The 15,471-nt window shown below is 42.9% G+C and overlaps 1 protein-coding gene across 8 annotated transcripts; it reads left to right on the forward strand.

The window, feature by feature from the left end:
• The first annotated feature begins 3,478 nt into the window (after window positions 1-3,478).
• On the forward strand, window positions 3,479-14,893 carry LOC116835614 (perilipin-3-like). 8 transcript variants are annotated; one of them, XM_032798581.2, is made up of 9 exons: window positions 3,479-3,709; window positions 4,919-5,445; window positions 10,253-10,332; window positions 10,702-10,897; window positions 11,999-12,081; window positions 12,387-12,639; window positions 13,077-13,273; window positions 13,517-13,639; window positions 14,218-14,893. In XM_032798581.2, the coding sequence occupies exons 3-9, from the start codon at window positions 10,270-10,272 to the stop codon at window positions 14,608-14,610; spliced, it is 1,308 nt and encodes a 435-aa protein (XP_032654472.1). In that variant the 5' UTR covers window positions 3,479-3,709; window positions 4,919-5,445; window positions 10,253-10,269; the 3' UTR covers window positions 14,611-14,893. The 8 variants fall into 8 exon arrangements, with proteins under 8 accessions (XP_032654472.1, XP_074925776.1, XP_074925771.1 ...); XM_075069675.1 differs by having other exon boundaries at window positions 3,479-3,658; XM_032798584.2 differs by lacking the exon at window positions 3,479-3,709 and adding an exon at window positions 4,193-4,210.
• Window positions 14,894-15,471: the final 578 nt, after the last annotated feature.

A 15,471-nucleotide genomic window follows, 5' to 3' on the forward strand; every position in this document is an offset into this window, starting at 1 on the left:
CTCACAACAAGCGAAAGGTGATGTCTCTTCATCAATTGATATTTACCCTATTTTGAGATGAGATCTTAGGTCAAAGCATTAAAAACTGGAGCTGCTGTTGTTCAGCAGCTTTGAAAATTACTCCCACCTTATTAGATACCCTCATTATGAATTTAGCAGCCTGGCTTTGGGCACCCGAGTCTAAAAACTTTGTCCAGTATCTTTTTTTTTTAGTATAAAACCAACTTTCCTCTATTTTATCTTCAGCTTGTTTCAGATGTAAAGGACTTCATGAGGTTTCCCAAAGTGAAGGGGGAAAATGATGCAATGACCAGCACAATCATAGGAGTGGTCGGCCTGACCAAAGAAGCCATCCGGACCAATATGGAGACCCCCAAATCAACAGTGATTAATGGTATGAGTACAGTCATGGGATGAAAAGTATGTGGGGCTGGCTGGGAAACAAGAATTCTGATTTACAACAGAATTGGAGGATTTGAAATTAGTTTTTGTTCCACAGTGGAATGAAAATGAGACCTTTCAAAAATTTTTGTTAAAAAACATGAGCAAGTCCCATCCTAAAATAGCCTAGTAATTAGGGTACTAGTTGGGCATATGGGAGACCCAAGTTCAAGTCCCTGCTCTGCCTGATTTGGAGCAGGGAGCTATTGGCTGTTCTGGGTGGGGTTCTGTCAATTCCATCCTGGAGCTGAGAAACCTTCATGATGAAAGTTTCATCCAAATCACTACACTTCTGTGAATAGTTTTGGTTTTGATGAATCTGTGTTTTCCAATAAAAAAACATTCTGCTGAAAAATTCCTGACCAGCTTCAGTCATATGACCAAGAATGAAGTTTAAGCCATGCTGGAGACAGCTGAAGAGCTAGCACATCCCTACCTCCCCACAGCTGGTGAAGCAGGTAAGAACTTGTGTGGGTCACACCAAGGTTGAGAATTTCAAAGGAGTCTAAGGGAGTTCAGTGTTCAGCTTCTACTGATTTCCAGTAAAAGTTGAGTACCTACATCTCATAGGTTCTTTTGAAAATTCCAGTCTTGGTGTCAATATTTTTGCCATAGCTCCAAAATAAAATGGGGACATCCCGATGTTCCACTCTTTTTGTTACCTTGGAATTTCCTTCTATTTTGAGTTGGCTGATATAATAACAAGACAGTAAATGGATAAAGGGCCCCTTGCATTGATAAGACCAAATAATTAACAGGACTCCCACATGAATTAGCTTTAAGCCATGAGCAACTCCTTCATTCTAGTCCTTGCTTTCACCCATTCACACACTGTGGTGTAAAAGGAAGACAAATATCAGACTGACAGATGAAAGTGAGTTTAAAATATGTCCCCAGGCATCCTGTGAAGTGAGACTTGGCCACAGCTGCGATGACATATGTTAAGCTGTTATGTAACATTTGTTTTCCTGAAGATTCCTCAGTAAAATGCACACATCTGGGAGACCAAGATCCCAAGCCATAAAACTATGACTGGTGCTGAGTGTGTTTACATCCTGGAGCACATGCTGTCACTTGGGGGGTGTTAATGCTTCATGGATAGGGGAAATGTAAGTGTGTGGCCAATGGTTATGTTCCTTACCAAAGGTAAATGATATTAAATGAGGAGCAGATACTTTACGAACCACTGACCTTTCCAGAAAAGCACAGGCTAATTTCAGAGGACAAGTGGTTACACATGCTGGATCTGGGTTTAATTCCCAGCTCTGCCACAAATTCCTGTAGGACCTCAGACTAGTCATTTCAGTTCTTTGTGCTTCCATTCTCCATTTGTAAAATAGGGATAATCTTTTCTTCCATCCATTGTCTGTTTAGATTATAAATTCTTAGAAGAAGAGACCGTCTTCTGCTTCTGCCTAGCACAACAAGGCCTGAGTCAGTTGGGGACTTCAGGCCCAGCCATAATACAAATAACAGCAACAGTAGTTTACCCAATTTCTCATTAAAACAATTCCATCGCCAGATTGGTGGCAAACAGGGCCAGCCTTTTACCGGTATTGAGGCACCTAAAGATGCAGATAGGGATCTAGTGAGATGTTCAAAATGCAAGGTGCCTATCTCTATCAATGGGAATTATGTGCCTAGGAACTTTTTGAATATCCCACCAGTGCCTATTTACCTTTCTGTGTTCCTAAATACTTTTGAAAATCTGACTCTTAGTATCTAAGGTGCAGGTAGAACATGTGCTGCGAAGGTTTTCTAAAAGCTCTGTTCTAGGAATTATTGTGGGGACAGGGCCGGCTCTGCCATTTTTACCATTTTTGCTGCCCCAAGCAAAAAAAAACAAAAAACAAAAAAACCAAGCTGCTTGGATTGCCACCCCAAAGGGACAGAATGCCACTCCCCATAAACATTTGCTGCCCCAGGAACGTGTTTCCTCTGCTGCTGCCTGGAGCCAGCCCTGTATGGGGAAGTTTTATAGCCTGCGTTATACAGGAGGTCAGACCAGATGACCACAGTGGGCCTTTCTGGCCTTATAATCTATGAATCTTTGAGTCAGGCTTTCAAATGAAGATTTGGGGAAGCTGTGGTCCATTCTGACTGTCATAAACAGATAGCTAAGGGTTAATGTTTCTTTCACCTGTAAAGGGTTAACAAACAACACCTGACCAGAGGACCAATCAGGAAACAAGATACTTTCATATCTCCGTGGAGGGAAGCCTTTGTTTGTGTTTTTTGGGTTTTGCTTTGTTCTCTCTGAGTCCTGAAAGGGACTAGACGTGCAACCAGGTTTCTTGCCAATCTCCCCGCTACAGTCTCTTATATATTCAGAATAGTGAGTATTAAGTAGAAAGGCGGTTATAGTCTTTTAAATTGTTTTTCTGTATTTGCAAATGTGTAGTTTGCTGGAGGTATTTTAAATTGTATTTTTGCTGGGGGGAGGCTTTTCTCTCTGGTGTCTATAAGCTGAAAGACCCTGTAATATTTACCATCTAGATTACAGAGATAACTTTTACTTTTTTTTTTCTTCCTTTTTATTAAAAGTTTTGCTTTTTAAGACCTGTTTGATTTTTTCTCCTGGTTAAGGCTCAAAGGAACTGAGTCTGTACTTACCAGGGAAGTTGTGGGAGACAGGGAGAAAGAAGGGAGGGGGAAAAGGGGGAATCCCTTTGTTTAGATTCACGGAGCTTGAATCTGTATTGCCTCTGGGTGAGGGGTGAAGGTGAAAAGCCTCTGTTTTAAGATTCAAGGAGTTGAATCGCAGTGATCTTCCAGGGTAACCCAGGGAGGGAAAACCTAGGAGAGGCACTAGTGAGGGAAAGAATTTACTTTCCTTGTATTAGTATCCAGGGAGTCTGGATCTTGGGGGTCCCCAGGGAAGGTTAGGGGGAGACCAGAGTTTATCAGGCACTCAGAGTCCTGATTGGTGGCAGCGTATCAGATCTAAGCTGGTAATTAAGCTTAGAGGAATTCATGCTAGTACCTCATTTTTGGACTCTAAGGTTCAGATTTGGGAAAGAATACTATGACACTGACATTATCACCTTTCATTTGGCAGAATAAACTTATTCTCTTGTTTTTTTCAGTTAAACCTACAGTTTTTGCAGAAAGGCATAGAATGGCTCAGCAGCAGCAAGATTATGACAGTTACTGGGAGTGTTTGGGATCCATGATGAACAAATTCCAGCAATGTGCTTACCAGCATTCCCAGAGCAAGGTGAGGGATGTCGGCCAAAGCATCTGGGAGGCTCTTCAAACTAGTTCCCTGGTAGGAACAAAGTTCTTCTTTCCTCTTCATCTTTATCCCAGAGATGTTCTGGGCAGGACCACAATATAACTAATCTTCTTCTTTGAGTGGCCTCTGTATATTCCCACTCTTGAGATGTACTCAGTGCTTAATTTGTAATGAAAGTGGTGCTGGGGTTCAAGCAATTAAGTGCTGGTGATCAAGGATTTTTTACTTTCATAACTGATACAGCAAGCCCAGAAGTGCCGGGGTTATGAATGGCCAAGGCTAAAGGTGCCGGGGCTCAGCCCTGGCAAGCCCTGACACAAATTAAGCACTGAATGTACCTGTGGCACAGCCAGAATCAATGGAACTTTTTAATGCCATTGGAACACTACCTTACACCCTTCTCTTGTGATTCCAAATGTTTGCAAGGCAGAGCAATAAAAGTGGTGTGGAGCACCAACTGTCACAGTTCCCTCCAGCCATGGTGGCAGATGGAACGGGACCCTCACCTGGTCCATGGCCTTCATCAGGATTAGTGTTAGTTAGCTTCTTCAGTTAGACAGTTTTTACTTATCTTTTTCAGCTTTGGCTGCTTCATTGCTGTTCTTTGTCCCAGTAGCTTTTTTTTCTTTAGCAATCCAGTCTTTACGAGAGTCAAAGATTACAAGACTTCTTATTTATCTAGGCCCATTCCAGACTGTCTATAGCAGTGACACTCAGACTGAGGCTCGCAAGCTGCAAATGTTTTTTTAATGTGTCTCTCGTGGCTCTTTGCAGCACGGGATATTAAAACACTGTGATTTAATTATTAACCAGTCTAAGTTATTTACCAATCAGGATGCTTTTCCTATGTTATAAACCAATTAAGTTATCAACTTGAACTAAGTTATTAACTGATTTACTGTGTGAGTAATATATATATATAAAACTAAATGTAATATAGTACTATAGTAAATGAAACGATGAATTCACACTACTGGGTAATGTTGATCTCTAATATGGCTCCTGGACCACTGAACGCTGAGTATCACTGGTATATAGCTTCAACAGAAGCTCCTCAATGATCAGGGGGAACCATACCAAAGAGGGCTGGATTGGCATGGAAAACATCAAAGGGGGCGGGAACAATGGTTCTGTATTGGGGAACAGTTTTAGGATCAAACAATAGTGTAGTTATAGACGTCTCCCATTTCAAGAGAGATTTCTTAAAATTGTACCTTCACACTATTCATTTGCTTCTTGCAGTTGCTGAAATATTGCATCATTGCCTTGATTCATATAATCACCCAACCCCTGAAGACCATCTACCAGATCCTACTGGTTATTATTGAACACTTTCCCATCAACTTTCAGGACAAGATGCAAAAACTTTCCCATACCACAGAAGTACTCCATGTTTCAGTCTCCACTCTTGATTCCTTCCAAGATCTCTCTAGACAAATCCTCTCCCAAATATGGGAGAAAGTGACCAAGGAGGAGGAACATATGAATAAGCTGCTGGAGTATGTGGTGTACAGTACACCTCTCTGTTGGTTTGTGGGACCCTTCAATGCTTTAAGAGGTAGAACATAAGCAGGCTCCACAGAAACTACAGAATATGGATAAGAAGGCGCACATAACAAGTGACGCTGCAGAAGTTTGGAAACTGTTACAGGACAGGACTTCTTGGTGGAGCTAATTTATTTGTAGAACTGTCAAGTTTGTCAAACAGAAGCTTTTATCTTTGTGAACTCCGCTCTGAGATTAGAGCTGAGTCTCAGAATAGCCTGGAAGTAAGTAAATGAATTGGGTTCTTTGAAAGTCCCTTTGGAATGATTTAAATACAGGCTGTGGGAGGGGAAAGGAAACTATAAAAATTCTAACCCTTAGCAAGATTTTTTGGTTACATGTGTGGCAAACAGAATCAGTTTAAAACAGGGATGTTAAGAGAAGATTAGGAATTTTAGCGATAGCAAACAGAATGTGCCATTGCATAGTCCTTTACATAAGAACATAGGAACGGCCATACCGGGTCAGACCAAAGGTCCATCTAGCCCAGTATCCTGTCTACCAACAGTGACCAATGCTAGGAGCTCCAAAGGGAACGAACAGAACAGATAATCACCAAGTGATCCATTCCCCGTTGCCCATTCACAGCTTCCGGCAAACAGAGGCTAGGGACACCATCCCTGCCCATCCTGGCTAATAGGCAATGATGGACCTATCCTCCATGAATTTATCTTGTTCTTTTTTGAATCCTGTTGTAGTTTCAATTCTGTTAGCATTCCAGTTGTCTTCTCTTCTGACTAGAAAGCTCTGTAAGGGCAACATTGAGATTTGCCCTACATAGCCTGGTAGTATTGGCTGAGTAGGGAATCACTGTTCTGTGGCTGACGGGATATCAGGGTCCGTGGGGCTGCTACTGCCTTCCACAGTGCAGGTGCGTAGAGACTGGACAGACCAGACAGAAGAATAAATATATAGATGTTCACTATATGCCCTGGGATATTGCATAATACTGCTTTGCACCTTGTGTAGTCATTTGCCCCTGTGCACAGTGGGTGTGAAATGCTGCCACATCAGAATGGTCGTGTAACCCAGCCTAACACAGTGGGGTGTTTTGTCCCCCACCCTACCCCAGTAGCCAGGCCACCTAAAGAGGTGTATGAGTTTGCTAAGGAACCTGGATTCTTCAGCACAGGTAACAGAGGCTCAATTTGACACAGGATGAAGAATCCTCACTAGAGCTGGGTAAAATATTTTTTAATCATAAATTTGCCAAAAAATGCATTTTTCAGAACACAGAAGGTATTTGCAAACTCAAGTAAAAAATGGGGGAAAGAAATTGAAAAAGTCAAAAGTTTGTTTTGGTCATTTCAAAATGAAATGTTTTGACTTTTCATTTCCAATAGTTTCATTTTGAACATCTGGAAATGAAACCCTTTATTTTTTCTTTAAGTTTGAAATGGTGTTTCTTTTCAAAATGTAGCTAGATTTAAAAAAAGGGAGGGGGTAAAAAGCACCCAAAACCTACATGAAATGAAAAACTGAAAAAAAAAATGATTTAGGGTCAAGTGAATTGTTTTGTTTGGCTTGAAACACATTTGCTCATTTATTCCATTTTGATGAGGAAAAACTGAAAAATAAAATGAGTTTTGATTTGAACTGATTGTTTTTAATTTTATTTTTTGTTCAGCCCCTGAAATGAAAAATTCATTATTTGCTCAGTCCTGGTCCACACGCAAATATTTTAATGTTGCATGACAATGTTCAGTGGAAAAGGTGGCAGCATCTCAATCTAGTTGCCCATGTGGGAAAAACATTTAGAAGGGAAGGAGATAGTGTAACACTCACAAACCCCAGTCAGCAGGATTGAACTGGGGATCTGTGGAGCTTAGTGCATAAGCCTCTACTGCATGAGCTAAAAGCCAACTGCCTATTAGCTAAGGCTGTAGAGCAGACTCCTTAATTGCTCTCTCTGGAAGTGGTCTCAGTGTCACTCGCTGAGACAGAACACCACACCCACAAGATGTGTGGGTTACAATAGCACTAACATAAAAAGACTACAAGGGTAGGAATTAAGATGAATTCAGCACTGGTTAGGGTATCAAAATTAAACTAAAGAATCTCAGTTGCTTCTGGTTTATCCATGACTCTTTTGCTGCCCCAACTAACTGCACCAGAACCTCACACCTCTTCAAAAATATCACAAGTAATGTCATGAAGTGGTTTGTGCCACAAGGCTGTACTGTAGAGTGAGGAAGAAGGAATCCAATGGGAAATTGTATTTTCATGCAATCATGCTCATTTTACAAATGTTTACAATTTCCTTGATATTTATCTGTATTGAAGGCATAGAAACTGTCAATGGAGAGGAGAGGTCTTTTCCTTAAGCATTACAAAATGCAGCCAGAAAGAACATGTGAGAAATGCAGCGTCATATGTTTAGAATGAGCAGTAAAATACTTCCAAATTCAGTTACTTGGAAAACTTTGTGCCTTGCAAGTTATATGATAAAGCAGCAAAACCCCAAAACAGTCAGGGTGCATCAGAGGTCCCACTGAGACTTACATTTCTGTGTCTCTTGCATTATCTGAAGTGACTGGTCTTCAAGTGCTAATGGAGCTAAGCTCTATCAATATAATGTGACAACAGATTATGGAAAAAACCTTGAAAACATGAAAAGAACAAAAATGGATGCACAGGCATCTGCCTGCCTCTGCAGAGAGCCTGACACAGGAGCTCAGAGAGGTGTGAACTGCCCCTTTCATCAAAGTGGGGTAACTCCGATGCCAAGTGATGGTGATATACATGTCTAGATTTTCAATTATTTCACTGCTGATCAAAGTAAGCAAGAAAAGAGAGGGAGGATTGCAGATCTGCATAATCTACCCAGGGCGTCATCTCAATTTCATGGTGAGAGTGTATGTCATTAGGGAACTATTCACACTCCCATGGCCAATATCTGACCCTTGGGGCTAAAAGACCAGATGCCACCAGTCCCACAGAGCCTAGCAAGGTATTTATCTGCTGAAATCCTGGGAAGGTGGGTGGGCGCACAGCAAGAACAGCAAGGGCCAAGTGGGGGTAAAGAGTTACTGGTATGCATGCTGCTTCTCCCTCTGCTAGGGGCAGACACAGGCAGATATCACTGTCTCAGTTCTATTCAGTGGATAATCTCAAGCTTTTCTTTGCAGCCATATGGGGTAGAAACATTTATTTTTAAATGACAGCTGAGATTGACATAATCACATGACTAGGATCCAGGAATGTGGCTATTGTGCCTCCATCTTAATCTGGTCATTTCCAGTGGTGTAGCTGAACCTTACAGAGAACCCAAAGAGGAACCCAGCAGAGCATGTGTGCTCTTGTTTTTTACACCTGCACAATCTGCTATAAGTAGCATCTCATATAGGCAGAGCTTGGATTGTGGGCAGGACTTGGGACAGTACCACCACCTTTTTTCCAGTTCAATCCAATTCCAATTCAAACTCTGAGGGAAAACAATGAAGGGGTGACAAAAGGATAAACACTCTTTTTTCTCACTCTTCCCTGAAACAGAAAGTGGCACACGTTCCTTTTTTTCTGAAAGGGGGATGAAGGTGGAGAAGGGCAAAATCTTCCAGTTATCCTACCTAATTCGTGTTTCCCAACAAAATGCTTCACTATCTATCTAAGGTGTTTATATAGCCCTGATTGTCAGAGCATCTGAGCATGGAAGCCATATTATCCCCACTGTACAGAGGGGAAACTGAGGCATCAAGAGGCTAAGTGACTTGCACAAGGTCACACAGGAAGTCTGCGGTAGAGCATAAATTTGAACCCAGCTCAAATCCTAGGCTAGTATCCTAACCACTGGAAAAAACTATCTGTCTCCAATATGCCACTCCTTCTTCCACTGTGCCAGTTTTTACTTTGAAACTATGGCCAACATGCAGGTGAAGCAGACACATTGCTATCTGCAACCTTTCCACCAGAGATGGTCTATGTTTAGCTGATTTTTTATTTGTTTGGGGGTTTTTATATTTTGGCTTTTTTAGATTTTTCATAAAATGAAAAGTTCCATTTCAATTTTTTATCCTTTTATCTACCTTTTTCTAAAAACAAAACAAAACACTTTTCTCTCCCTTTTCCCATTGGAAAGGGCAATGAAAGTCAGTGACTTTTTAAGTCACACAGGTGTTTTTGAAAATGTTACCCATCCTAACTAGCAAATCTTTCTAGGCAGGCTGTGGACTCAAAGTGAGTTCAGCTGGATGACAGCAAAGACCCAGTGCAGTTAATTGGAATCACCTTTGGGGAATAACTCACGCCCAATCTTTGCAGTCCCCAAAGGAGGATTTGCATTCTCCTGTTGGTTAGCAAAGCCTTCTTTTCACTGATTATCTGAACTGTCAGTCCTGAGTATTTCACTCCCTTCCCTCACAATTACATCACCAGAGGTGTATAAAATCTGACCAGGTGGTGAGTGGAGTAAAGCAGTGTCTGAAGTACTGAGAAAGGACAGTGGATCAGTCCTTGGAGAAGTGGGATTTGTTGGTAAGGTTTTTGTTATTTTTTTAATTGTTTATACAGTTCCTTGGTCAGGGCTTTGCACTTATGAGACTAAGAAATGTTTGTATGTGTAAATGTCTGTATTAAGAAGATGTGGCTAGGACAGGGGTTGGGAAGCTGGGTCTGGGAAACTTAATGCTCCCTGGCCTTAAGCCTCTTGGCTGATGACACAGGCTCCCCTTCCCTCTCTCTTCCTCCCCCTCCCGTCCCTGTTGTTAGAGCTATAAAATGGTCTTTAGTCATAGTGACACCTATTGCCTATAATAGACTCTCCAAACAAACAACTTTCAACCACTCTGTGCCCTGAGAGAGAATCCTGCTTGGTTTCTCCTTAACTGTAGGAGAACTGAAATATTTCTTGCTTCTAAAACAGCAGTGACAATGTATCTAGCTCACCATTCCTCTAAATATTCCTTGTTAATCAGATGAGGGCTCTGCTATTCCTTCTAGTCCTGCTTTGGAGTAGAGCACTACCAGCCTTGTCTTTAGGGTGCTGTAACTTTTTCTTAACCTGTAACTTCAGGCCTTGCTGCTTTCCCTTTCCAGGTATATCTGATTATACCATGGCTTCTAATGGAAAAGACACAACTATGGCATCCCCTGAGCATGGGGAGGAAGAGCAACAGGTAGGTGCTCCCTCTTAAGCATTGGTGGTTCAACATGTGTATATGAAAGATGGCTGGCTGTTATCTGGTAGCAGGCTTCAGAGATGCACATCTTGGTGTTGAGAGATTTGTGCAGTGCTCTTCCAGATGCTGCAAAATAGCCTGGTTTATAATGATATTTAAAAAGTCTTCTTGCCTTAGTTAACCTAGTGATCCAGTTTCAGTGCAACTTCAAAAGCAGCTGTTGGGGCTCTTCAGATTTTTGACCATTAAAGAATCCTTTGATTGGGGCTAACACATGAAGGGTATAACCACTTGGAAAAGTAAAGGTTCAGCCCCTGCATAGAACATTGCCTCCCTGACTCACTGTTCTGTCCCTTGCCTCACTAGAATGTCTTGAGGAGGGTGGCCAGTCTACCTTTAGTCAACTCTGCCTATGATCTGGCTGCCACTGCCTATGCTTCCACCAAGGAGAGCCATCCCTATGTGAGGTCCATCTGTGACATGGCAGAGAAGGGAGTGACCTCCATTACCAATGCTGCAGTTAGCAGCACACAGCCAGTTGTAACTAAACTTGAACCTGAGGGTGAGTGAAGCATATATGCAGACCTTTCTGTTTGTGGTACAATTTCTCAACAGTAGGCTCTTCACACCCTGTTGGAAAGCTTCCATCTCTAAAACTGAGGTGCATGAAGATCAGTACTCCTTCAGTACTGGAGGAGAAGCTGGCAGTGGGGGTGCTGTGACTATAGAGGAATAATATAGTAGCCCATGCGTATCGGTTAACATCTGCTAGAGGCTAACAAAGGGCTTTGCTTACACTAATCACTATTGCTGAACCTGCCCTCACCTTCACTGTAGCTAGGAGGTAAGATTAGTGCTAAGCTCTTTCCCTTAAGGAGCAACACCCTTTGAAAGGTACCTAATTGCAGAATGAGATCTCCTCATTCTGCATCCAGAGAGGCTCAGAATCTAGGCTGTCACCAACAGAAGTTGGTCCAACAAAACATTACCTCACTCACCTTGTCTAATATCTCTGGACCAACATGGCTACAACAACACTGTAGACAGATTACAACTGCTAAACTTTTCTTAACTAGCTGCTTATCAGGCAATAGCTAATGTCAATGGCTGCTCCCTGACTTGATTCCTTCATGAGAACAGTTAGCTGGACTTATTGCAGCCAAGGCTTTGCAAAAACTTCTTGGTGCCTTCCAGAGGGATGTTTGATCAAAAAGCCTCAGAGCTATAAGACTATGGAGTGAAATCATAAAAAGCCTTTCACTTGGAGAGGGAGCTTGGAAAGTGATGCCTAAAATGCTTGGGTAGGAGACAATTCTGCACTAAGTATAGATGGGAGGAGAGTGTTCAGATGCTAGTCATACCTATGTTACCTCAATTGCCCCATTAGGATGCATGGGAGGAAACATGGAACTATGAAGTATTGAAGGGGACACTATATTTATCATGGAAAATCTTTACAGAAGAGTTCATAACTTGGGGGAGAGGGAGGGAACCACCTTACATGGGGAAGGAAGGGGGGAAATGTGCAGCACCTACAACCCAGAACATTTGCTGCCTTAACATATTGGAGAACTGAAGCGCTCATTTCAGATGTGAGCCAGGTTCTGTAAATATTACAATAGCAAAATTGACCACTTAAACTGAACTCCTGGTTTTTCTATAGCGACAACAGCAGAGGAGGGTGTTTCTGAAGTACCTGACAAAGTGGAGGAGAATCTGCCAGTCCTTCAACAGACTGCTGATGAGGTAACTTTCACCACCCTCTCAGAAAGGCATGATGTTTTGTCTAGTGAAAGGGATGCCAATAATGGGATGCTTCCTCCAGCAGAGGAACACTCCATACTAAAAGTGGTCAAGAGGCAGGAGCTAGTGTCTAAATATAACTCTGGTCTGATGCTTAACAGCAAGATGCAGTTCTTCCCCTGAAGATTTGACCTCTGGGGCAGGGCAGAGCAGGTGGTAATCCCCTCCCCCAACCTCAATCTCTGGGTAAATGTACAGTAATTCAGAGTGATTCCACCACAATAACTTGCTTGATCACTCTTCTCTAGCCTACATCTGAGACACAGGAGCTGGCCTCTCCCAGACTGACAGATGTCAAGGAGACCATGATCAGAGTGGTAGATATGACCAAAGAGGCTGTGCAGGACAGTATGAAGACCACCAAATCAGTGGTAACTGACAGCATGAGCACAGTTGTGGAATCAAGAATGGGCCAACTGGCCATAAGTGGAATGGAAGCAGTGCTGGAGAAATCTGAAGAGCTCTTGGATCACTATCTGCCCATGACAGAGGATGAACTAGGTCAGACCACATGAGTGAGAGGTCTATTATCTTAAAGTTTAGGGTAATCCTCCCTTTGGGCCAAACGTCTCTCTAGGCTTCTCAGTCTTATCTGTCACCAAATGCAGGTTCATTCTACAGCCTTTCCAATCTTAACCCTCAGTCTCAGCTTTCAGTTGTTGCTCAAATCCTTTTTCATGCCCACCAAGTGGGGACAGGGTGGTACTAAAGGAATTATAGGCATGACTATTCATTAGTCATGACTAAGATTTAGCATATTTTGATGCTGTGGATGTGGGTTTGTGTTAAGGTTGAAGCTACCTGTGTGGCACTTGATGGGTGCTAAGACAAATGCTTGTTACAAGGGAGCTTAAGGTTTAGCAGACCAGTATGGCTTGTACTTCTTTCACAATCTCCTCACCTGAGAGGGTGAACAACCTGAACTCTCTTCCCTCTAGCTGAACTTGCTGAAGCTGTGGAAGGGGCTGAAGTGTCTTCATCACAACCACAAGAGCATCGGAGTTACTTCGTGCGTTTAGGTTCCCTGTCAACCAAACTTCGCCAACGTGCCTACCGCTACTCCCTGAACAAGATGAGACATACCAGTCAAAGCATCAGAGAGGCTCTTTGCCAGCTTCATGAAACCATGGGACTGGTAGGAACTCAACTATCTCTTCAAACTGATGCCCTTCAGGGTAGGGGAACACTAGTACCACACATGTATAGAATGTGGTACATGAGGCTTAGGCCTCATTCATAGTTGTGCTGTGTAACTAGACCCTTCTACTCTTGCTGCATTGAGCATACCACACTGTGGGGTGAAGGCATGTCAAAGAGTAGAACTAGAATAACTGATGTGCAAAGGTCTCATCTCTGGATATGCTTAATCCACTTCTAGATTGAATACCTTAAGCAAGGTGTGTCTCTTCAAGAAGTCCAGGAGAAGTTCCATCACATATGGCTGAGCTGGAATAGAGAGCAGCCAAAAAGCAGTGACCTCAAGGATTTGGCAAAACCAGAGGTATGTACATTTGGGTGTGTGCATGGAGGGGGCGGGGCAGGGTCAGCTCCGTTGTGAGACATTAGCAATTATTCTGGGCCTTGCAGGGTGGCATCTTTGGATAAGTAGCTCAAACTCGGGTCACCTTAGTTGTTCCCTTTTTTGAGTTGTTCCCTAAAGTGATGTCACACCAGCACGGTCTGTGCCCAAGGAGCATAATCTCATTTTGATGCATGCTTCCTACTCTCTAAACCTCTGCACAGCCTGAAAACTGACTGTAGATCATGGGTTTCAGTGGTTGCAAACCCTGTTAATTTGGCTTAGCTCTCTTCTGACCTACCTTACATGGCTTATTGCCTCTATTAGCCTCCATTGTCACAAGTGGCTTCTCTTAGGGAAGGCACAACTTGGCCTCCTTTACGTATCCTGAAAGAGCATGGCACACCCATTGCAGACCTTGTTGGTGCCATGGTCCTTCCATCAGACTACCGTGATGGCAGCGTACTTGCTACTGCCACTGCCTCAGTGATCTTGTAAGGCAGCAAGTTTGATCCTTATTGTGTTTTGAACATAGAATTAAACTCCTGTTTCTCCAACAGATGGAGTCTGAGACTTTGGCCATATCCCGCAGCATTATCCAGCAGCTGCAGGATGCCTGCTGGATGCTAGTATCCAGCATTCAAGGTCTCCCCACCAGCTTTCAGGATAAGGTGAAGCAGATGTATCGCAACATGGAAGAGCTTCATGCATCCTTCTCCACTGCCCACTCCTTCCAGGATCTCTCCAGCAGCCTCGTAACCCAGAGCCAGGAGATGGTGACCAAGGCCCAGGAATATGTAGATGAGCTGATGACATACATGATGGAGAATACTCCTCTGTCTTGGGTGGTGGGACCATTCATCCCATCTGGTAAGGTGTCGGCAGATGCCATTGAACCACAAAACCAAGAAAATGAGGCTGAGGAAGCCTCCAAGTCTAAGGAGGCCCTGTGACCTAGAAACCTGACACTTCAACTTCTAAAGAAGAAGGCAAACTCATTCAGTCTTCCTTCTGACTTCACGTGTACTAGCATACTTCAGGAAAGACACCAGTGGCTAGTACTCTTATGCACTGTGCCTAAATCTCTTTCCCAATTTCTGGAGGTGTTGTGTGACTGCTATAATGTAGATCACTTCTCAGCTCAGATACTACTTGTTTGTGTTATCACTGTCCGTCTTCAAAATAAAATGTCACTTCATTTGAACGAAGGTCCAATCTGCTCTTTCTAAGAGGTGACTTCCAGGTGTCTAATAGACATCTGCCTGCCATTAGTCATGCTATAGGTAGCCTTGTATGCCAGTAGTTGCTGCTACTGGCATTAGTGTGTGGACACTTAAAGCCTGGGAAGCTTACCCCATATACCATAGAACCAAATGTAGAGCCTTAATTTCTAAGTAGTTCTAGATCATGACTCTCATGTGTAAACATGCTTTAGTTTTCTGGTGAAACTGAGAACAGAGAGGTTACTTTTGTTGCTCTCATGGCTGTGGCAGAATTGCACTTGGGATATCAGGTTGCGTTTCAGAAGTTGCTAACAGTACAGTTAGTTAAAATTCCTACCAGTGACTAGCCTAGGTTGGCTAGACACTACCTGGGTTGCTCAATCCTGGCCTCTGCCCTAGGAGAGAACAGGCCTGGGGTTCCTTTGCCTAGCTCAAAATAGGGCTGTCCCTGGAGGGGCTCTAGGGCATAAATGTCACAGCCTATAAAAATTGGTTATTCAGGTGCATGTAATTTCAACCACCTATAAAATCACTGAGTCTGTATCAAGCTGCAGATTTCCACACTTCACAGCTGGAAATGTAGAAGGTTGT

This window comes from Chelonoidis abingdonii, chromosome 1 (assembly GCF_003597395.2).
Source record: "Chelonoidis abingdonii isolate Lonesome George chromosome 1, CheloAbing_2.0, whole genome shotgun sequence".
NCBI lineage: Eukaryota > Metazoa > Chordata > Testudines > Testudinidae > Chelonoidis > Chelonoidis abingdonii.

Excerpts from the sequence above, each read along its gene's own strand:
- LOC116835614 (XM_075069670.1), top strand. The coding sequence starts at position 3,631 with ATGTGCTTACCAGCATTCCCAGAGCAAG. Across the intron at positions 3,659-10,252 it reads ACCAGCATTCCCAGAGCAAG|GTATATCTGATTATACCATG; the intron begins GTGAGGGATGTC and ends TTCCCTTTCCAG. Across the intron at positions 10,333-10,701 it reads ATGGGGAGGAAGAGCAACAG|AATGTCTTGAGGAGGGTGGC; the intron begins GTAGGTGCTCCC and ends TTGCCTCACTAG.